A 22,762-nucleotide genomic window follows, 5' to 3' on the forward strand; every position below is an offset into this window, starting at 1 on the left:
TCCGGGCGCTCACAGAGCAGTCTTCATGCACCGCTCCGGCGCTCACAGAGCAGTCTTCATGCACCGCTCCGGCGCTCACAGAGCAGTCTTCATGCACCGCTCCGGCGCTCACAGAGCAGTCTTCATGCACCGCTCCGGCGCTCACAGAGCAGTCTTCATGCACCGCTCAGCGCTCACAGAGCAGTCTTCATGCACCGCTCTGGCGCTCACAGAGCAGTCTTCATGCACCGCTCCGGGCGCTCACAGAGCAGTCTTCATGCACCGCTCTGGCGCTCACAGAGCAGTCTTCATGCACCGCTCCGGGCGCTCACAGAGCAGTCTTCATGCACCGCTCCGGCGCTCAATGTCCTTTCCCACTCAGCAAAATAACAGCTCACAGCAGAAATAAACGTCCCTCTAAATTCACTCCATTCATTTTCTGTTTTCAAAAATATCATTTAACAAACCCCATCTGCTGTAGGCTATTGAACCAGGACCTAGTTGATGACGTGTAGCTGCTGTGTTTTCTCTCAGGCTATTGAACCAGGACCTGGTTGATGATGTGTAGCTGCTATGTTTTCTCTCAGGCTATTGAACCAGGACCTGGTTGATGATGTGTAGCTGCTGTGTTTTCTCTCAGGCTATTGAACCAGGACCTAGTTGATGATGTGTAGCTGCTGTGTTTTCTCTCAGGCTATTGAACCAGGACCTAGTTGATGATGTGTAGCTGCTGTGTTTTCTCTCAGGCTATTGAACCAGGACCTAGTTGATGATGTGTAGCTGCTGTGTTTTCTCTCAGGCTATTGAACCAGGACCTAGTTGATGATGTGTAGCTGCTGTGTTTTCTCTCAGGCTATTGAACCAGGACCTGGTTGATGATGTGTAGCTGCTGTGTTTTCTCTCAGGCTATTGAACCAGGACCTGGTTGATGATGTGTAGCTGCTGTGTTTTCTCTCAGGCTATTGAACCAGGACCTAGTTGATGATGTGTAGCTGCTGTGTTTTCTCTCAGGCTATTGAACCAGGACCTAGTTGATGACGTGTAGCTGCTGTGTTTTCTCTCAGGCTATTGAACCAGGACCTTGTTGATGATGTGTAGCTGCTGTGTTTTCTCTCAGGCTATTGATCCAGGACCTAGTTGATGACGTGTAGCTGCTGTGTTTTCTCTCAGGCTATTGAACCAGGACCTAGTTGATGACGTGTAGCTGCTGTGTTTTCTCTCAGGCTATTGAACCAGGACCTAGTTGATGACGTGTAGCTGCTGTGTTTTCTCTCAGGCTATTGAACCAGGACCTAGTTGATGATGTGTAGCTGCTGTGTTTTCTCTCAGGCTATTGAACCAGGACCTAGTTGATGACGTGTAGCTGCTGTGTTTTCTCTCAGGCTATTGAACCAGGACCTGGTTGATGATGTGTAGCTGCTGTGTTTTCTCTCAGGCTATTGAACCGGGACCTAGTTGATGATGTGTAGCTGCTGTGTTTTCTCTCAGGCTATTGAACCGGGACCTAGTTGATGATGTGTAGCTGCTGTGTTTTCTCTCAGGCTATTGAACCAGGACCTAGTTGATGATGTGTAGCTGCTGTGTTTTCTCTCAGGCTATTGAACCAGGACCTAGTTGATGACGTGTAGCTGCTGTGTTTTCTCTCAGGCTATTGAACCAGGACCTGGTTGATGATGTGTAGCTGCTGTGTTTTCTCTCAGGCTATTGAACCAGGACCTGGTTGATGATGTGTAGCTGCTGTGTTTTCTCTCAGGCTATTGAACCAGGACCTAGTTGATGATGTGTAGCTGCTGTGTTTTCTCTCAGGCTATTGAACCAGGACCTAGTTGATAATGTGTAGCTGCTGTGTTTTCTCTCAGGCTATTGAACCAGGACCTGGTTGATGATGTGTAGCTGCTGTGTTTTCTCTCAGGCTATTGAACCAGGACCTGGTTGATGATGTGTAGCTGCTGTGTTTTCTCTCAGGCTATTGAACCAGGACCTAGTTGATGATGTGTAGCTGCTGTGTTTTCTCTCAGGCTATTGAACCAGGACCTAGTTGATGATGTGTAGCTGCTGTGTTTTCTCTCAGGCTATTGAACCAGGACCTGGTTGATGATGTGTAGCTGCTGTGTTTTCTCTCAGGCTATTGAACCAGGACCTGGTTGATGATGTGTAGCTGCTGTGTTTTCTCTCAGGCGATTGAACCAGGACCTAGTTGATGATGTGTAGCTGCTGTGTTTTCTCTCAGGCTATTGAACCAGGACCTAGTTGATGACGTGTAGCTGCTGTGTTTTCTCTCAGGCTATTGAACCAGGACCTAGTTGATGATGTGTAGCTGCTGTGTTTTCTCTCAGGCTATTGAACCAGGACCTAGTTGATGACGTGTAGCTGCTGTGTTTTCTCTCAGGCTATTGAACCAGGACCTAGTTGATGACGTGTAGCTGCTGTGTTTTCTCTCAGGCTATTGAACCAGGACCTAGTTGATGACGTGTAGCTGCTGTGTTTTCTCTCAGGCTATTGAACCAGGACCTAGTTGATGATGTGTAGCTGCTGTGTTTTCTCTCAGGCTATTGAACCAGGACCTAGTTGATGATGTGTAGCTGCTGTGTTTTCTCTCAGGCTATTGAACCAGGACCTAGTTGATGACGTGTAGCTGCTGTGTTTTCTCTCAGGCTATTGAACCAGGACCTGGTTGATGATGTGTAGCTGCTGTGTTTTCTCTCAGGCTATTGAACCAGGACCTAGTTGATGATGTGTAGCTGCTGTGTTTTCTCTCAGGCTATTGAACCGGGACCTAGTTGATGATGTGTAGCTGCTGTGTTTTCTCTCAGGCTATTGAACCGGGACCTAGTTGATGATGTGTAGCTGCTGTGTTTTCTCTCAGGCTATTGAACCGGGACCTAGTTGATGATGTGTAGCTGCTGTGTTTTCTCTCAGGCTATTGAACCAGGACCTAGTTGATGATGTGTAGCTGCTGTGTTTTCTTTCAGGCTATTGAACCAGGACCTAGTTGATGATGTGTAGCTGCTGTGTTTTCTCTCAGGCTATTGAACCAGGACCTAGTTGATGATGTGTAGCTGCTGTGTTTTCTCTCAGGCTATGGAACCAGGACCTAGCCGTAGTGATATGTAGTTGCTGTGTTTTCTCTCAGGCTATTGAACCAGGACTTGGTTGATGATGTGTAGCTGCTGTGTTTTCTCTCAGGCTATTGAACCAGGACCTAGTTGATGATGTGTAGCTGCTGTGTTTTCTCTCAGGCTATTGAACCAGGACTTGGTTGATGATGTGTAGCTGCTGTGTTTTCCCTCAGGCTATTGAACCGGGACCTAGTTGATGATGTGTAGCTGCTGTGTTTTCTCTCAGGTTATTGAACCAGGACCTAGTTGATGATGTGTAGCTGCTGTGTTTTCTCTCAGGCTATTGAACCAGGACCTAGTTGATGATGTGTAGCTGCTGTGTTTTCTCTCAGGCTATTGAACCAGGACTTGGTTGATGATGTGTAGCTGCTGTGTTTTCTCTCAGGCTATTGAACCGGGACCTAGTTGATGATGTGTAGCTGCTGTGTTTTCTCTCAGGCTATTGAACCAGGACCTAGTTGATGATGTGTAGCTGCTGTGTTTTCTCTCAGGCTATTGAACCAGGACCTAGTTGATGATGTGTAGCTGCTGTGTTTTCTCTCAGGCTATTGAACCAGGACCTGGTTGATGATGTATAGCTGCTGTGTTTTCTCTCAGGCTATTGAACCAGGACTTGGTTGATGATGTGTAGCTGCTGTGTTTTCTCTCAGGCTATTGAACCAGGACCTGGTTGATGATGTGTAGCTGCTGTGTTTTCTCTCAGGCTATTGAACCAGGACCTAGTTGATGATGTGTAGCTGCTGTGTTTTCTCTCAGGCTAATGAACCAGGACCTGGTTGATGATGTGTAGCTGCTGTGTTTTCTCTCAGGCTATTGAACCGGGACCTAGTTGATGATGTGTAGCTGCTGTGTTTTCTCTCAGGCTATTGAACCAGGACCTAGTTGATGATGTGTAGCTGCTGTGTTTTCTCTCAGGCTATTGAACCAGGACCTGGTTGATGATGTGTAGCTGCTGTGTTTTCTCTCAGGCTACTGACGATTAGGTACTTCAGTTGTAACTGGCTCTGTTGCTCTCCCATTTGACAGTTCACAGACAGCATTAGTTAGCACTTCTCTTACAAAGTTACACTAGTCTATATATACAAATGTAAAGGTCTCCAGTGCTGCATGGACTCATGGTTGTCTTGCTATTAACTACACAGGCTGTGTGACCTTGGTCGACTCCTATCAACATTTCTGACGGGGTAGGCTAAATAAATACAACAGAACAGGCCTAATTAACAGAACAGTGATGAAGGAAGTGAAAAGGGCTGGGCAGAGCTGGTGGCTGAGTGGTACTGGAGCGAGAGAGAAGGCAGATACTCCAAGCACACTCCTCTCTCCATTCCAGCTCCACTCCTCTCTCCATTCCTGCTCCACTCCTCTCTCCATTCCAGCTCCACTCCTCTCTCCATTCCAGCTCCACTCCTCTCTCCATTCCAGCTCCACTCCTCTCTCCATTCCAGCTCCACTCCTCTCTTCTCTCTCCACTCCTCTCTCTATTCCAGCTCCACTCCTCTCTCCATTCCAGCTCCACTCCTCTCTCCATTCCAGCTCGACTCCTCTCTCCATTCCAGCTCCACTCCTCTCTCCATTCCAGCTCCACTCCTCTCTCCATTCCAGCTCCACTCCTCTCTCCATTCCAGCTCCACTCCTCTCTTCTCTCTCCACTCCTCTCTCCATTCCAGCTCCACTCCTCTCTCCATTCCAGCTCCACTCCTCTCTCCATTCCAGCTCCACTCCTCTCTTCTCTCTCCACTCCTCTCTCTATTCCAGCTCCACTCCTCTCTCTATTCCAGCTCCACTCCTCTCTCCATTCCAGCTCCACTCCTCTCTCCATTCCAGCTCCACTCCTCTCTCCTCTCTCCATTCCAGCTCCACTCCTCTCTCCATTCCAGCTCCACTCCTCTCTCAATTCCAGCTCCACTCCTCTCTCCTCTCTCCACTCCTCTCTCTATTCCAGCTCCAACTCCTCTCTCCATTCCAGCTCCACTCCTCTCTCCATTCCAGCTCCACTCCTCTCTCCTCTCTCCACTCCTCTCTCCATTCCAGCTCCACTCCTCTCTCCATTCCAGCTCCACTCTTCTTTCCATTCCAGCTCCACTCCTCTCTCCATTCCAGCTCCACTCCTCTCTCCATTCCAGCTCCACTCTTCTCTCCATTCCAGCTCCACTCCTCTCTTCTCTCTCCACTCCTCTCTCTATTCCAGCTCCACTCCTCTCTCTATTCCAGCTCCACTCCTCTCTCCATTCCAGCTCCACTCCTCTCTCCATTCCAGCTCCACTCCTCTCTCCATTCCAGCACCACTCCTCTCTCCTCTCTCCATTCCAGCTCCACTCCTCTCTCCATTCCAGCTCCACTCCTCTCGCCATTCCAGCTCCACTCCTCTCTCCTCTCTCCACTCCTCTCTCTATTCCAGCTCCAACTCCTCTCTTCTATTCCAGCTCCAACTCCTCTCTCTATTCCAGCTCCAACTCCTCTCTCCATTCCAGCTCCACTCCTCTCTCCATTCCAGCTCCACTCCTCTCTCCATTCCAGCTCCACTCCTCTCTCCATTCCAGCTCCACTCCTCTCTCCATTCCAGCTCCACTCCTCTCTCCATTCCAGCTCCACTCCTCTCTCCATTCCAGCTCCACTCCTCTCTCCATTCCAGCTCCACTCCTCTCTCCATTCCAGCTCCACTCCTCTCTCCATTCCAGCTCCACTCCTCTCTCCATTCCAGCTCCACTCCTCTCTCCATTCCAGCTCTACTCCTCTCTCCATTCCAGCTCCACTCCTCTCTCCATTCCAGCTCCACTCCTCTCTCCTTTCCAGCTCCACTCCTCTCTCCATTCCAGCTCCACTCCTCTCTCCATTCCAGCTCTACTCCTCTCTTCTCTCTCCACTCCTCTCTCTATTCCAGCTCCACTCCTCTCTCCATTCCAGCTCCACTCCTCTCTCCATTCCAGCTCCACTCCTCTCTCCATTCCAGCTCCACTCCTCTCTCCATTCCAGCTCCACTCCTCTCTCCTCTCTCCATTCCAGCTCCACTCCTCTCTCCATTCCAGCTCCACTCCTCTCTCCATTCCAGCTCCACTCCTCTCTCCTCTCTCCACTCCTCTCTCTATTCCAGCTCCAACTCCTCTCTCCATTCCAGCTCCACTCCTCTCTCCATTCCAGCTCCACTCCTCTCTCCTCTCTCCACTCCTCTCTCCATTCCAGCTCCACTCCTCTCTCCATTCCAGCTCCACTCCTCTCTCCATTCCAGCTCCACTCCTCTCTCCATTCCAGCTCCACTCCTCTCTCCATTCCAGCTCCACTCTTCTCTCCATTCCAGCTCCACTCCTCTCTTCTCTCTCCACTCCTCTCTCTATTCCAGCTCCACTCCTCTCTCTATTCCAGCTCCACTCCTCTCTCCATTCCAGCTCCACTCCTCTCTCCATTCCAGCTCCACTCCTCTCTCCATTCCAGCTCCACTCCTCTCTCCTCTCTCCATTCCAGCTCCACTCCTCTCTCCATTCCAGCTCCACTCCTCTCGCCATTCCAGCTCCACTCCTCTCTCCTCTCTCCACTCCTCTCTCTATTCCAGCTCCAACTCCTCTCTCTATTCCAGCTCCAACTCCTCTCTCTATTCCAGCTCCAACTCCTCTCTCCATTCCAGCTCCACTCCTCTCTCCATTCCAGCTCCACTCCTCTCTCCATTCCAGCTCCACTCCTCTCTCCATTCCAGCTCCACTCCTCTCTCCATTCCAGCTCCACTCCTCTCTCCATTCCAGCTCCACTCCTCTCTCCATTCCAGCTCCACTCCTCTCTCCATTCCAGCTCCACTCCTCTCTCCATTCCAGCTCCACTCCTCTCTCCATTCCAGCTCCACTCCTCTCTCCATTCCAGCTCCACTCCTCTCTCCATTTCAGCTCTACTCCTCTCTCCATTCCAGCTCCACTCCTCTCTCCATTCCAGCTCTACTCCTCTCTCCATTCCAGCTCCACTCCTCTCTCCATTCCAGCTCCACTCCTCTCTCCATTCCAGCTCTACTCCTCTCTCCATTCCAGCTCCACTCCTCTCTCCATTCCAGCTCCACTCCTCTCTCCATTCCAGCTCCACTCCTCTCTCCATTCCAGCTCTACTCCTCTCTCCATTCCAGCTCCACTCCTCTCTCCATTCCAGCTCCACTCCTCTCTCCATTCCAGCTCCACTCCTCTCTCCATTCCAGCTCCACTCCTCTCTCCATTCCAGCTCTACTCCTCTCTCCATTCCAGCTCCACTCCTCTCTCCATTCCAGCTCCACTCCTCTCTCCATTCCAGCTCCACTCCTCTCTTATAATGTAATTGTTCCTCATTAAAGGGGAGGATAGTTCTAATGTAATTGTTCCTCATTAAAGGGGAGGATAGTTCTAATGTAATTGTTCCTCATTAAAGGGGAGGATAGTTCTAATGTAATTGTTCCTCATTAAAGGGGAGGATAGTTCTAATGTAATTGTTCCTCATTAAAGGGGAGGATAGTTCTAATGTAATTGTTCCTCATTAAAGGGGAGGATAGTTCTAATGTAATTGTTCCTCATTAAAGGGGAGGATAGTTCTAATGTAATTGTTCCTCATTAAAGGGGAGGATAGTTCTAATGTAATTGTTCCTCATTAAAGGGGAGGATAGTTCTAATCTAATTGTTCCTCATTAAAGGGGAGGATAGTTCTAATGTAATTGTTCCTCATTAAAGGGGAGGATAGTTCTAATCTAATTGTTCCTCATTGAAGGGGAGGATAGTTCTAATGTTTGGTTTAACTGGCTGTCCTTAAGTAAAGATTACACAAACAGTTTTTAACCTCTATCATTGACATCAGTTACCCACTGGGCACACAAAGGTTGAATCATGTTGTTTCCACACCATTTCAGAGAAATTATGTTGAACCAACGTGGAATATACGTGGATTTGACATCTGTGCCCAGTGAGTAGTTATGCCGGGTTATTTTATCTCCCTGAAAGTGAATACATTTGAGGTCATATTTAGACAACTTCAGGGGCATGAGGCTCTATAGCGAAGAAGATGATTCGATTGTGAGACTTCATGTCATTTGATGATTGGCTAGTGAGACTTCATGGCTTTTGATGATTGGCTAGTGAGACTTCCTGGTTTGTTTCAGGGGGCGGTAGTCGTCTGGAGTCTGTTGGAGAGGATGACGAGCTGATCGTGGAGAATGGAGAGGCGGGGAGTGACATGGTGGAGAAACCGACACGAGGCGGACGCAAACACTCCCTGCCTCAGCAGTTAGACACTGTGGGCGTCCGACAGGTCAGTAGGTCAAAGGGTACAGGAGCAGAGGTCAGTAGGTCAAAGGGTACAGGAGCAGAGGTCAGGGGTCACCAGGTCAGTTTCTGGTGGAAGGTGTTATTCATACAGGTTGCAATATACAATGTTCATGGCTAGAAAGGATACGGTTTATGTGGAAGTGATGTCAAACTCCCACGAGAGTTTGAAACTATTCTACCGAAGTTGGGACTTGGAGGAGTGTTTTCTTTTGATCAAAGTCATTTTATGTTTTTTTAACAAAAATGTAGAAATTTTTGGTGAAAATCAGTATAATCACATTGCTGGTCCGGGGTCTAGTTGATAGGTAATCGACTAGCTGGGCTGTTCCCCGGACTCCGTGTGTAGGGACTTGTACAATGCTTGAACAAGGCTATTGAACTTCACAATGGGAGCATATACTTAAATTCACACAGGACACCGGATAAGACAGGAGAAGTACTCCAGATATAACAGACTGACCCTAGCCCCCCGACACATAAACTACTACAGCATAAATACTGGAGGCTGAGACAGGAGGGGTCAGGAGACACTGTGGCCCCATCCGATGATACCCCGGGACAGGGCCAAACAGGCAGGATATAACCCCACCCACTTTGCCAAAGCACAGCCCCCACACCACTAGAGGGATATCTTCAACCACCAACTTACCATCCTGAGACAAGGCCGAGTATAGCCCACAAAGATCTCCGCCACGGCACAAACCAAAGGGGGGGGGCCAACCCAGACAGGAAGACCACATCAGCAACTCAACCCACTCAAGTGACGCACCCCTCCTAGGGACGGCATGGAAGAGCACCAGTAAGCCAGTGACTCAGCCCCTGTAATAGGGTTAGAGGCAGAGAATCCCAGTGGAGAGAGGGGAACCGGCCAGGCAGAGACAGCAAGGGCGGTTCGTTGCTCCAGAGCCTTTCCGTTCACCTTCACACTCCTGGGCCAGACTACACTCAATCATAGGACCTAATGAAGAGATGAGTCTTCAGTAAAGACTTAAAGGTTGAGACCGAGTCTGCGTCTCTCACATGGGTAGGCAGATCATTCCAAAAAAATGGAGCTCTATAGGAGAAAGCCCTGCCTCCAGCTGTTTGCTAAATAATTCTAGGGACAATTAGGAGGCCTGTGTCTTGTGACCGTAGCATACGTGTAGGTATGTACGGCAGGACCAAATCGGAGAGAAATCCCATGTAATGCTTTGTAGGTCAGCAGTAAAGCTTTGAAATCAGCCCTTACCTTAACAGGAAGCCAGTGTAGGGAGGCTAGCACTGGAGTAATATGATCACATGTCTTGGTTCTAGTCAGGATTCTAGCAGCCGTGTTTAGCACTAAGTGTTCAATGTCTGAGTTCAGAGCGAGAGTGTGACATCACTTTGACGTAAACCATATCCCTTCTAGCCATGACCAACCCCTAACCCTAAACATATCCCATCACGCCCAACCCAAAGGCTTGTCATTACACCAGCAGAGGTCAAAGGGTGAAGGTCAAGGAATAATGTACTATCCCCATATGGGGAATTTTTCCTTGAAGAGGAAGTAGATTAAGCCTAGCTGCGGTGCTCAGCTACCGCCTCTGAAGACCTGAAGTCTGATTGGTACCATTCCTACTTAGGGATCTAAAATAATCCCCATCATTTAATAATGCAAAACGGTATTTCCCTTGAAGGTTTAACAGAAATACACCCACACCCTAACTTCCCACGTCTCTCCGTCTCCCCATCTCTCCCACGTCTCTCCCCTCTCCCACGTCTCTCCCCTCTCCCACGTCTCCCCTCTCCCACGTCTCCCCATCTCTCCCCTCTCCCACGTCTCTCCGTCTCCCCTCTCCCACGTCTCCCCATCTCTCCCCTCTCCCACTTCTCTCCGTCTCCCCATCTCTCCCCTCTCCCACGTCTCTCCGTCTCCCCTCTCCCACGTCTCTCCCATGTCTCCCACGTCTCCCCTCTCCCACGTTTCCCCGTCTCTCCCCTCTCCCACGTCTCTCCGTCTCCCCTCTCCCACGTCTCTCCCATGTCTCCCACGTCTCTCCCCTCTCCCACGTCTCCCCATCTCTCCCCTCTCCCACGTCTCTCCATCTCTCCCCTCTCTCCCCCTTTTCACCCTCTATCCCATGTCCCATCTCTAACCCATCTCCCCCATCTCCACCCCTCTCCCCCCTCTTCCCCATCTCCCCCCCCCCCCGGATGGGATGGGCTTTAAATAGGTTATAAGAGCCTGTTCTGCTCCCTCCTCAGACTGATAGATATATGGTACGGTCTCCTTGTCCCCACAGGCTGATTTGTGTGATAATAACCCAGGCCGAGGGACATCAAAGCCCAGACCGGCCTCTCAGCCTGCCTCTCCTGCTTTCACCACAATGCTTCTCGTGGCATGGCTAATTGCTGTGTTTAATGAAGGCCAGATCGGCCAGACAAAGTGTCCAGAGTCTTGTAATACACTATATACTGTAGTCCAGGTGCTTTCAGACTCAGGTCAGAGATGTCTGTGCTAGCAGTGTATATGTTATCCTTGATTGGTTTTTAAACCAAGTGACTGTACTTTTGTGGATACCAAATCAGGTTCCAGCGTAGCTATGTGAGGTAGCCACTGTTGTTTCAGCAATATTTTTAACTGTTCATAGTAATTAACATAAGGAACATTTAAAAAAGCCCAGTGTATCTCTTTAATCAGTCTCTCTCGTATGCTCTCTTTCTCTCTGTCTCTCTCTCTCTTTCTCTCTGTCTCTGTCTCTCTTTCTCTCTGTCTCTCTCTCTTTCTCTCTGTCTCTCTCTCTCTCTCTCTCTCTCTCTCTCTCTCTCTCTCTCTCTCTCTCTCTCTCTCTCTCTCTCTCTCTCTCTCTCTCTCTCTCTCTCTCTCTCTCTCTCTGTCTCTCTCTCTCTCTCCCTGTCTCTCTCTCTGTCTCTCTCTCTCTCTCTCTCTCTCTCTCTCTCTCTCTCTCTCCCCCCACTAGGAGTATCAGATAGTTAAGAAATCAGCTCGCTCCCTGAGCACCGTTCAAGTGGAGTCTCCATGGCGACTGGCCCAGCCGTCTATTATATCCAACATTGTCCTTATGAAAGGACAGGGCAAGGTGGGCACTGCACACACGCACGCACGCACGCACGCACGCACGCACGCACGCACGCACGCACGCACGCACGCACGCACGCACGCACTCACACACACACACACACACACACACACACACACACACACACACACACACACACACACACACACACACACACACACACACACACACACACACACACACACACACACACACACACACACACACACACATACATACATACATACATACATACATACATACATACATACATACATACATACATACATACATAGGGAGTCCAATCAAAGCGCATATTTTCACCAGTGGATGAAATATGTTAATTCTGTAGATATTCCTCTATGAAAACCAATGGTCCAAACCTCATGTCTCTCTATCGTAATCTGTTTGAAACTTATTGGATTTTTTACCCCTTGTAGGATAGCCAAGATTAGGATGACTAAATCAATGGAGGCCAGAGACAACAAGTGGTCAAGAATCTGTAAAATAGCATTGTGTTGCTAGACTGGATGCTGTGGGAGAATGAGGGCTAACTGACAGGCTCAATCAAATGGTATTAGGCTGGATGCTGTGGGAGAATGAGGGCTAACTGACAGGCTCAATCAAATGGTATTAGGCTGGATGCTGTGGGAGGATGAGGGCTAACTGGCAGGCTCAATCAAATGGTATTAGGCTGGATGCTGTGGGAGAATGAGGGCTAACTGACAGGCTCAATCAAATGGTATTAGACTGGATGCTGTGGGAGAATGAGGGCAAACTGACAGGCTCAATCAAATGGTATTAGGCTGGATGCTGTGGGAGAATGAGGGCTAACTGACAGGCTCAATCAAATGGTATTAGGCTGGATGCTGTGGGAGAATGAGGGCTAACTGACAGGCTCAATCAAATGGTATTAGACTGGATGCTGTGGGAGGATGAGGGCTAACTGACAGGCTCAATCAAATGGTATTAGGCTGGATGCTGTGGGAGAATGAGGGCAAACTGACAGGCTCAATCAAATGGTATTAGGCTGGATGCTGTGGGAGAATGAGGGCAAACTGGCAGGCTCAATCAAATGGTATTAGGCTGGATGCTGTGGGAGAATGAGGGCACACTGACAGGCTCAATCAAATGGTATTAGGCTGGATGCTGTGGGAGAATGAGGGCTAACTGACAGGCTCAATCAAATGGTATTAGACTGGATGCTGTGGGAGAATGAGGGCACACTGACAGGCTCAATCAAATGGTATTAGGCTGGATGCTGTGGGAGAATGAGGGCAAACTGGCAGGCTCAATCAAATGGTATTAGGCTGGATGCTGTGGGAGAATGAGGGCAAACTGACAGGCTCAATCAAATGGTATTAGGCTGGATGCTGTGGGAGGATGAGGGCTAACTGGCAGGCTCAATCAAATGGTATTAGACTGGATGCTGTGGGAGAATGAGGGCTAACTGGCAGGCTCAATCAAATGGTATTAGGCTGGATGCTGTGGGAGAATGAGGGCAAACTGACAGGCTCAATCAAATGGTATTAGACTGGATGCTGTGGGAGAATGAGGGCTAACTGGCAGGCTCAATCAAATGGTATTAGGCTGGATGCTGTGGGAGAATGAGGGCAAACTGACAGGCTCAATCAAATGGTATTAGGCTGGATGCTGTGGGAGAATGAGGGCTAACTGGCAGGCTCAATCAAATGGTATTAGGCTGGATGCTGTGGGAGAATGAGGGCAAACTGACAGGCTCAATCAAATGGTATTAGACTGGATGCTGTGGGAGAATGAGGGCTAACTGGCAGGCTCAATCAAATGGTATTAGGCTGGATGCTGTGGGAGAATGAGGGCAAACTGGCAGGCTCAATCAAATGGTATTAGGCTGGATGCTGTGGGAGAATGAGGGCTAACTGGCAGGCTCAATCAAATGGTATTAGGCTGGATGCTGTGGGAGAATGAGGGCAAACTGACAGGCTCAATCAAATGGTATTAGGCTGGATGCTGTGGGAGAATGAGGGCAAACTGACAGGCTCAATCAAATGGTATTAGGCTGGATGCTGTGGGAGAATGAGGGCAAACTGACAGGCTCAATCAAATGGTATTAGGCTGGATGCTGTGGGAGAATGAGGGCTAACTGGCAGGCTCAATCAAATGGTATTAGGCTGGATGCTGTGGGAGAATGAGGGCAAACTGACAGGCTCAATCAAATGGTATTAGGCTGGATGCTGTGGGAGAATGAGGGCAAACTGGCAGGCTCAATCAAATGGTATTAGGCTGGATGCTGTGGGAGAATGAGGGCTAACTGGCAGGCTCAATCAAATGGTATTAGGCTGGATGCTGTGGGAGAATGAGGGCAAACTGACAGGCTCAATCAAATGGTATTAGGCTGGATGCTGTGGGAGAATGAGGGCAAACTGACAGGCTCAATCAAATGGTATTAGGCTGGATGCTGTGGGAGAATGAGGGCTAACTGGCAGGCTCAATCAAATGGTATTAGGCTGGATGCTGTGGGAGAATGAGGGCTAACTGGCAGGCTCAATCAAATGGTATTAGGCTGGATGCTGTGGGAGAATGAGGGCAAACTGACAGGCTCAATCAAATGGTATTAGGCTGGATGCTGTGGGAGAATGAGGGCAAACTGGCAGGCTCAATCAAATGGTATTAGGCTGGATGCTGTGGGAGAATGAGGGCTAACTGGCAGGCTCAATCAAATGGTATTAGGCTGGATGCTGTGGGAGAATGAGGGCTAACTGGCAGGCTCAATCAAATGGTATTAGGCTGGATGCTGTGGGAGAATGAGGGCTAACTGGCAGGCTCAATCAAATGGTATTAGGCTGGATGCTGTGGGAGAATGAGGGCTAACTGACAGGCCCAATCAAATGGTATTAGGCTGGATGCTGTGGGAGAATGAGGGCTAACTGACAGGCCCAATCAAATGGTATTAGGCTGGATGCTGTGGGAGAATGAGGGCTAACTGACAGGCCCAATCAAATGGTATTAGGCTGGATGCTGTGGGAGAATGAGGGCTAACTGACAGGCCCAATCAAATGGTATTAGGCTGGATGCTGTGGGAGAATGAGGGCTAACTGACAGGCCCAATCAAATGGTATTAGGCTGGATGCTGTGGGAGAATGAGGGCTAACTGACAGGCCCAATCAAATGGTATTAGGCTGGATGCTGTGGGAGAATGAGGGCTAACTGACAGGCCCAATCAAATGGTATTAGGCTGGATGCTGTGGGAGAATGAGGGCTAACTGGCAGGCTCAATCAAATGGTATTAGTCACATGCTTGGTAAACAACAGGTGTAGACTAACAGTGAAATGCTGACTGACGGGTCCTTGGTAAACAACAGGTGTAGACTAACAGTGAAATGCTGACTGACGGGCCCTTGGTAAACAACAGGTGTGGACTAACAGTGAAATGCTGACTGACGGGCCCTTGGTAAACAACAGGTGTAGACTAACAGTGAAATGCTGACTGACGGGCCCTTTATCCAACAATGCAGAGTTAAAGATAAAATAAGAATAGAAATGTAGACACAGTGAATAACGAATACAAATAGAGTGAGAATTACATGGCTATATATTAATATTAATAATATTTAATATACAGCGCTTTCAGAAATGATTCAGACCCCCTTGAATTCTTTCATATTTTGTAACAAAAAGGGGGTCTGAATACATTCCGAAGGGGGTCTGAATACATTCCGAAGGGGGTCTGAATACATTCCGAAGGGGGTCTGAATACATTCCGAAGGGGGTCTGAATACATTCCGAAGGGGGTCTGAGTACATTCCGAAGGGGGTCTGAGTACATTCCGAAGGGGGTCTGAGTACATTCCGAAGGGGGTCTGAGTACATTCCGAAGGGGGTCTGAGTACATTCCGAAGGGGGTCTGAGTACATTCCGAAGGGGTGTCTGAGTACATTCCGAAGGGGTGTCTGAGTACATTCCGAAGGGGTGTCTGAGTACATTCCGAAGGGGGTCTGAATACATTCCCGAAAGGGGTCTGAATACATTCCCGAAGGGGGTCTGAATACATTCCCGAAGGGGGTCTGAATACATTCCGAAGGGGGTCTGAATACATTCCGAAGGGGGTCTGAATACATTCCGAAGGGGGTCTGAGTACATTCCGAAGGGGGTCTGATTACATTCCGAAGGGGGTCTGAGTACATTCCGAAGGGGGTCTGAGTACATTCCGAAGGGGGTCTGAGTACATTCCGAAGGGGTGTCTGAGTACATTCCGAAGGGGTGTCTGAGTACATTCCGAAGGGGGTCTGAATACATTCCCGAAGGGGGTCTGAATACATTCCCGAAGGGGGTCTGAATACATTCCCGAAGGGGGTCTGAATACATTCCCGAAGGGGGTCTGAATACATTCCCGAAGGGGGTCTGAATACATTCCGAAGGGGGTCTGATTACATTCCGAAGGTGCTGTATGAGTAACCTCATGTTCATGCTGGTAGATTTTAGTCAGACAAAGTGGTAGTTCATGGTATTATTGAAAACATGATACAATCTCACAGCCTGCATGGTCTACTGAATACCAAGTTCTTCCATGTGTTTGTGTGGGGGTTGGGAAACGTATCTATGGTACGCACATGTCATGAGTGTGATTTGCTGTTTGTCAGTCATGCTGTTGGTTGGTGCTTCGTTGGTCGTTCTGAAACGAACGAGGTGTAATTGCTTTTGTGTTTGTCTGTGTTAGGGACCACCTAACTATTGTTGCTGGTTTGACCTGTACTGTGGTTCTGAAACATTTGTCTCTATCAGGTTACGGGCCTGGGGTTCAGACAGTATTGTTGGTAGTTGGTACTGTTCTGTGGTTCTGAAACCTTTGTCTCTGTCAGGTTACGGGCCTGGCGTTCAGACAGTATTGTTGGTAGTTGGTACTGTACTGTGGTTCTGAAACCTGTGTGTGTGTGTGTGTGTGTGTGTTAGGGACTGGGCTTCAGCATCGTCGGTGGTCAGGACTCTGCCCGAGGAAGGATGGGGATCTTTGTCAAGACTATCTTCCCTAACGGAGCAGCGGTCGCAGACGGAAGACTGAAAGAGGGAGATGAGATTCTGGAGGTGAATGGAGACTCTCTCCAGGGCCTGACCCACCAGCAGGCCATCCTGACCTTCAAGGTAACAGTCTGGGTTAGGGTTAGGCCATCCAGACCTTCAAGGTAAACAGCAGCTTGGGTTAGGGTTGGTACAGGGTTAGGTTTAAGGTTTAGGCCATCCAGACCTTCAAGGTAAACAGCAGTCTGGGTTAGGGTTGGTTCAGGGTTAGGTTTAAGGTTGTGGCCATCCAGACCTTCAAGCTAAACAGGAAGCAGAAGACTATATGGGATGATTTCAGATTCTAAGGGGATATGGTGTGGTGTACCACAGGGCGCAATACTAGGGCCTCCACTGTTTTCTGTACCACAGGGCCTCCACTGTTCCTCTACCACAGGGCCTCCACTGTTCCTGATATATGTGAAGGAGATGCCAGCAGCAGGGAGATTATCTCCTGCTGTATATATAAGACTATCTTTCTGCTGTCAGGAAACTGGAAATTAAATGTTTTTAGCTGTATGAAATGTTTACCCCAAAATCTATCAATCGACCATTCAATCAGTGCCATTGATCATGAAAAATAGTTTGTCACTTTGGGACTTCCATCCATCCTCTTTGATATCAAAGTGCAATATCTATTCTCTAACCCCTTTTAAAAAGAGATGGTGCATCTTAGTGGGTTTCTATTATTGAGTAAGTCGAACCTGACACTGTATCTCTGTGTGTTGTTGTTGTTGTTCCTAACACTGTATCTCTGTGTTGTTGTTGTTCCTAACACTGTATCTCTGTGTGTTGTTGTTATTGTTGTTGTTCCTAACACTGTATCTCTGTGTGTTGTTGTTGTTCCTAACACTGTATCTCTGTGTGTTGTTGTTGTTCCTAACACTGTATCTCTGTGTGTTGTTGTTGTTGTTCCTAACACTGCATCTCTGTGTGTTGTTGTTGTTGTTCTTAACACTGTATCTCTGTGTGTTGTTGTTGTTGTTGTTGTTCCTAACACTGTATCTCTGTGTGTTGTTGTTGTTGTTCCTAACACTGTATCTCTGTGTGTGTTGTTGTTGTTGTTGTTCCTAACACTGTGTCTCTGTGTGTTGTTGTTGTTGTTGTTGTTCCTAACACTGTGTCTCTGTGTGTGTTGTTGTTGTTGTTGTTCCTACCACTGTATCTCTGTGTGTTGTTGTTGTTGTTCCTAACACTGTGTCTCTGTGTGTTGTTGTTGTTGTTCCTAACACTGTGTCTCTGTGTGTTGTTGTTGTTGTTCCTAACACTGCATCTCTGTGTGTTGTTGTTGTTGTTCTTAACACTGTATCTCTGTGTGTTGTTGTTGTTGTTGTTGTTCCTAACACTGTATCTCTGTGTGTTGTTGTTGTTGTTGTTGTTCCTAACACTGTATCTCTGTGTGTGTTGTTGTTGTTGTTGTTCCTAACACTGTGTCTCTGTGTGTTGTTGTTGTTGTTGTTGTTCCTAACACTGTGTCTCTGTGTGTGTTGTTGTTGTTGTTGTTGTTCCTACCACTGTATCTCTGTGTGTTGTTGTTCCTAACACTGTATCTCTGTGTTGTTGTTGTTCCTAACACTGTATCTATGTGTGTTGTTGTTGTTGTTGTTCCTAACACTGTGTCTCTGTGTGTTGTTGTTGTTGTTGTTCCTAACACTGTATCTCTGTGTGTTGTTGTTGTTGTTGTTCCTAACACTGTATCTCTGTGTGTTGTTGTTGTTGTTGTTGTTCCTAACACTGTATTTCTGTGTGTTGTTGTTGTTCCTAACACTGTATCTCTGTGTTGTTGTTGTTCCTAACACTGCATCTCTGTGTGTTGTTGTTGTTGTTCCTAACACTGTATCTATGTGTGTTGTTGTTGTTGTTCTTAACACTGTCTCTCTGTGTGTTGTTGTTGTTGTTGTTCCTAACACTGTGTCTCTGTGTGTTGTTGTTGTTGTTGTTCCTAACACTGTGTCTCTGTGTGTGTTGTTGTTGTTGTTGTTCCTAACACTGTGTCTCTGTGTGTTGTTGTTGTTCCTAACACTGTGTCTCTGTGTGTGTTGTTGTTGTTGTTGTTGTTCCTAACACTGTATCTCTGTGTGTTGTTGTTGTTGTTCCTAACACTGTGTCTCTGTGTGTTGTTGTTGTTGTTCCTAACACTGTATCGCTGTGTGTTGTTGTTGTTGTTGTTCCTAACACTGTATCTCTGTGTGTTGTTGTTGTTGTTGTTCCTAACACTGTGTCTCTGTGTGTGTTGTTGTTGTTGTTGTTCCTAACACTGTGTCTCTGTGTTGTTGTTGTTGTTCCTAACACTGTATCTCTGTGTGTTGTTGTTGTTGTTGTTGTTCCTAACACTGTGTCTCTGTGTGTTGTTGTTGTTCCTAACACTGTGTCTCTGTGTGTGTTGTTGTTGTTGTTGTTGTTCTTAACACTGTATCTCTGTGTGTTGTTGTTGTTGTTCCTAACACTGTGTCTCTGTGTGTTGTTGTTGTTGTTCCTAACACTGTATCTCTGTGTGTTGTTGTTGTTGTTGTTCCTAACACTGTGTCTCTGTGTGTGTTGTTGTTGTTGTTGTTCCTAACACTGTGTCTCTGTGTTGTTGTTGTTGTTCCTAACACTGTATCTCTGTGTGTTGTTGTTGTTGTTCCTAACACTGTGTCTCTGTGTGTTGTTGTTGTTGTTCCTAACACTGTATCTCTGTGTGTTGTTGTTGTTGTTCCTAACACTGTATCTCTGTGTGTTGTTGTTGTTGTTGTTCCTAACACTGTGTCTCTGTGTGTTGTTGTTGTTGTTCCTAACACTGTGTCTCTGTGTTGTTGTTGTTGTTGTTCCTAACACTGTGTCTCTGTGTGTTGTTGTTGTTGTTCCTAACACTGTCTCTCTGTGTGTTGTTGTTGTTGTTCCTAACACTGTATCTCTGTGTGTTGTTGTTGTTGTTCCTAACACTGTATCTCTGTGTGTTGTTGTTGTTGTTGTTGTTCCTAACACTGTATCTCTGTGTTGTTGTTGTTGTTGTTCCTAACACTGTATCTCTGTGTGTTGTTGTTGTTCCTAACACTGCATCTCTGTGTGTTGTTGTTGTTGTTGTTCCTAACACTGTGTCTCTGTGTGTTGTTGTTGTTGTTCCTAACACTGTCTCTCTGTGTGTTGTTGTTGTTGTTGTTGTTCCTAACACTGTATCTCTGTGTGTTGTTGTTGTTGTTCCTAACACTGTATCTCTGTGTGTTGTTGTTGTTGTTGTTGTTCCTAACACTGTATCTCTGTGTTGTTGTTGTTGTTGTTCCTAACACTGTATCTCTGTGTGTTGTTGTTGTTGTTCCTAACACTGCATCTCTGTGTGTTGTTGTTGTTGTTCCTAACACTGCATCTCTGTGTGTTGTTGTTGTTGTTCCTAACACTGTATCTCTGTGTGTTGTTGTTGTTGTTCCTAACACTGCATCTCTGTGTGTTGTTGTTGTTGTTCCTAACACTGCATCTCTGTGTGTTGTTGTTGTTGTTCCTAACACTGTATCTCTGTGTGTTGTTGTTGTTGTTCCTAACACTGCATCTCTGTGTGTTGTTGTTGTTGTTGTTCCTAACACTGTATCTCTGTGTGTTGTTGTTGTTGTTCCTAACACTGCATCTCTGTGTGTTGTTGTTGTTGTTCCTAACACTGTGTCTCTGTGTGTTGTTGTTCCTAACACTGTATCTATGTGTGTTGTTGTTGTTCCTAACACTGTATCTCTGTGTGTTGTTGTTGTTGTTCCTAACACTGTGTCTCTGTGTGTGTTGTTGTTGTTGTTGTTCCTAACACTGTATCTCTGTGTGTTGTTGTTGTTCCTAACACTGTGTCTCTGTGTGTTGTTGTTGTTGTTGTTCCTAACACTGTGTCTCTGTGTGTTGTTGTTCCTAACACTGTATCTATGTGTGTTGTTGTTGTTCCTAACACTGTATCTCTGTGTGTTGTTGTTGTTGTTGTTCCTAACACTGTATCTCTGTGTTGTTGTTGTTGTTGTTCCTAACACTGTATCTCTGTGTGTTGTTGTTGTTGTTCCTAACACTGTATCTCTGTGTTGTTGTTGTTGTTGTTCCTAACACTGTATCTCTGTGTGTTGTTGTTGTTGTTGTTCCTAACACTGTATCTCTGTGTGTTGTTGTTCCTAACACTGTGTCTCTGTGTCTCTGGTCCACTGCAGCAGCTGAAGAAGGGCGTGGTAACCCTGACTGTGAGGACTCGTCTCCGCAGCCCCAGCCTGACTCCGTGCCCTACCCCCACCCTCCTCAGTCGCTCCTCCTCCCCTAACTCCAACGCCAGTGGGGGAACCCCCATACCTTCCAGTTTCGACGAAACCCCCGAAGTCCGCAAGGGACCGCCCAGACCTGGCCCCAAGGACCGCGTCGTTATGGAGGTTACACTCAGTAAAGGTGACACAGTTTGGGTTTGACCTGTGCTGTTTCGGTTCAGTTGTTAACCTCAGTTCCCTCCGGCGTGAGATGTGTTTTTGTTGACACTTACTTTGAGACCGTAGGGAGTAACTAACCACAAGAAAATCCTCTTAAATCCCCCCGTCAACTCTCTCAATACAATAACACACCCAACAATTACAAAATATACACTATATATATATATACAAAAGTATGTGGACACCCCTTCAAAATTAATGGATTCGATTATTTCAGCCACACTTATTGCTGACGGGTGTATAAAATTATATAATTATATATAATAGAGTACACAGCCATGCAATCTCCATAGACAAACATTGACAGAAGAATGGCCCGTACTGAAGAGCTCAGTCACTTTCAACGTGTTAGTTCGTCAAATTTCTGCCCTGGTCAACTGTAAGTGCTGTTTATTGTGAAGTGGAAACGTCTAGGAGCAACAACGGCACAGCCACGAAGTGGTAGGCCACACGAGCTTCACAGAACGGGACCGTCGAGTGATGAAGCACGAAAAAATTGTGTCATCAGTTGCAAAAACTCACCGCCGAGTTCCAAACTGCCTCCGGAAGCAACGTCAGGACAAGAACTGTTTTGTCAGGAGCTTCATGAAATGGGTTTCCATGACTGGAGTGGTGTAAAGCTCGCTGTCATTGGACTCTGGAGCAGTGGAAATGTGTTCTCTGGAGAGATGAATCACGCTTCACCTTCTGGCAGTCCGATGGATTAATCTGGGTTTGACGAATGCCAGGAGAACGCTGCCTGCCTCAATGCATAGTGTCAACTGTAAAGTTTGGTTGAGGAGGAATAATGGTCTGGGGCTGTTTTTCGTGGTTCGGGCCCCTTAGTTCCAGTGAAGGGAAATATTAACGCTACAGCATACAATGACATTCTAGACGATTCTGTGTCTCCAACTTTTTGGTAACAGTTTGGGGAAGGCCCTTTCCTGTTTCAGCATGACAATGACACCGTGCACAAAGCAAAGTCCATACAGAAATGGTTTGTCGATATCGGTGTGGAAGAACTTGACTGGCCTGCACAGTGACCTGACCTCAACCCCATCGAACACTTTTGGGATGAATTGGAACGCCGACTGTGAGCCTGGTCTAATCGCCCAACATCAGTACCCGACCTCATTAATGCTCTTGTGGCTGAATGGAAGCAAGTCCCCGCAGCAATGTTCCAACATCTAGTGGAAAGCCTTCCCAGAAGAGTGGAGGCTGTTAAAGCAACAAAGAGGGGGGGACCAACTCGATATTAATGCCCATGATTTTGGAATGAGATGTTCGACGAGCAGGTGTCCACATACATTTGTTCATGTAGTGTATGTCTTTTGATTGGTGGAATTTCTAATGTATTCCGACTGTATTCCGTTGGAAACATTTCACTAGCCAGTTTAACACCTGTGATCATAACAGACTGTCCTGCCAGGGTACAAACCTGTTAGTCTTGGAACACAACAGAGGTCATTTTATAAACAAGAGACTGTCCTGCCAGGGTACAAACCTGTTAGTCTTGTTTCAGTTAAAACATGGGATGTCTCCATTTCATATGCCCTCTCCGTGCTTTTGGTCTGAAACTAAAACTTTAATACAAATGTATATAGCTTCCACTTCATGATGAAGCCAGAGGAGGAGAGAGGACATTGAGAAATGCTACAAATGAAACTCGTTACCTTCCTTGTCTAATCTGCCGTTCTATAATTTTCTCGTGCGTGTGTCTGTTTCTGTCTGTGTGTCTCTGTGTGTCTGTGTCTGTGTGCCTCTGTGTGTCTGTGTCTGTGCGTGTGTCTGTTTCTGTGTCTGTGTCTGTGTGTGTGTCTGTTTCTGTCTGTGTGTCTCTGTGTGTCTCTGTGTGTCTGTGTCTGTGTGCCTCTGTGTGTCTGTGTCTGTGTGTGTGTCTGTTTCTGTCTGTGTGTCTCTGTGTGT

The 22,762-nt window shown here is 47.3% G+C and overlaps 1 protein-coding gene across 4 annotated transcripts in view; it reads left to right on the forward strand.

The window, feature by feature from the left end:
* The window catches only part of LOC139577341 (PDZ domain-containing protein 2-like), a 174,951-nt gene that overhangs the window by 118,925 nt on the left and 33,264 nt on the right, over positions 1-22,762 (forward strand). For all 4 annotated transcript variants that reach the window (XM_071404382.1, XM_071404383.1, XM_071404384.1 and 1 more), the window contains 4 exons: positions 8,197-8,345; positions 11,305-11,424; positions 16,332-16,520; positions 20,591-20,819. In XM_071404382.1, coding sequence (XP_071260483.1) covers positions 8,197-8,345; positions 11,305-11,424; positions 16,332-16,520; positions 20,591-20,819 — 687 coding nt within the window. The remainder of the gene's footprint in view (positions 1-8,196; positions 8,346-11,304; positions 11,425-16,331; positions 16,521-20,590; positions 20,820-22,762) is intronic.

Source organism: Salvelinus alpinus, chromosome 5, assembly GCF_045679555.1.
Source record: "Salvelinus alpinus chromosome 5, SLU_Salpinus.1, whole genome shotgun sequence".
Classification (NCBI taxonomy): Eukaryota; Metazoa; Chordata; class Actinopteri; order Salmoniformes; family Salmonidae; genus Salvelinus; species Salvelinus alpinus.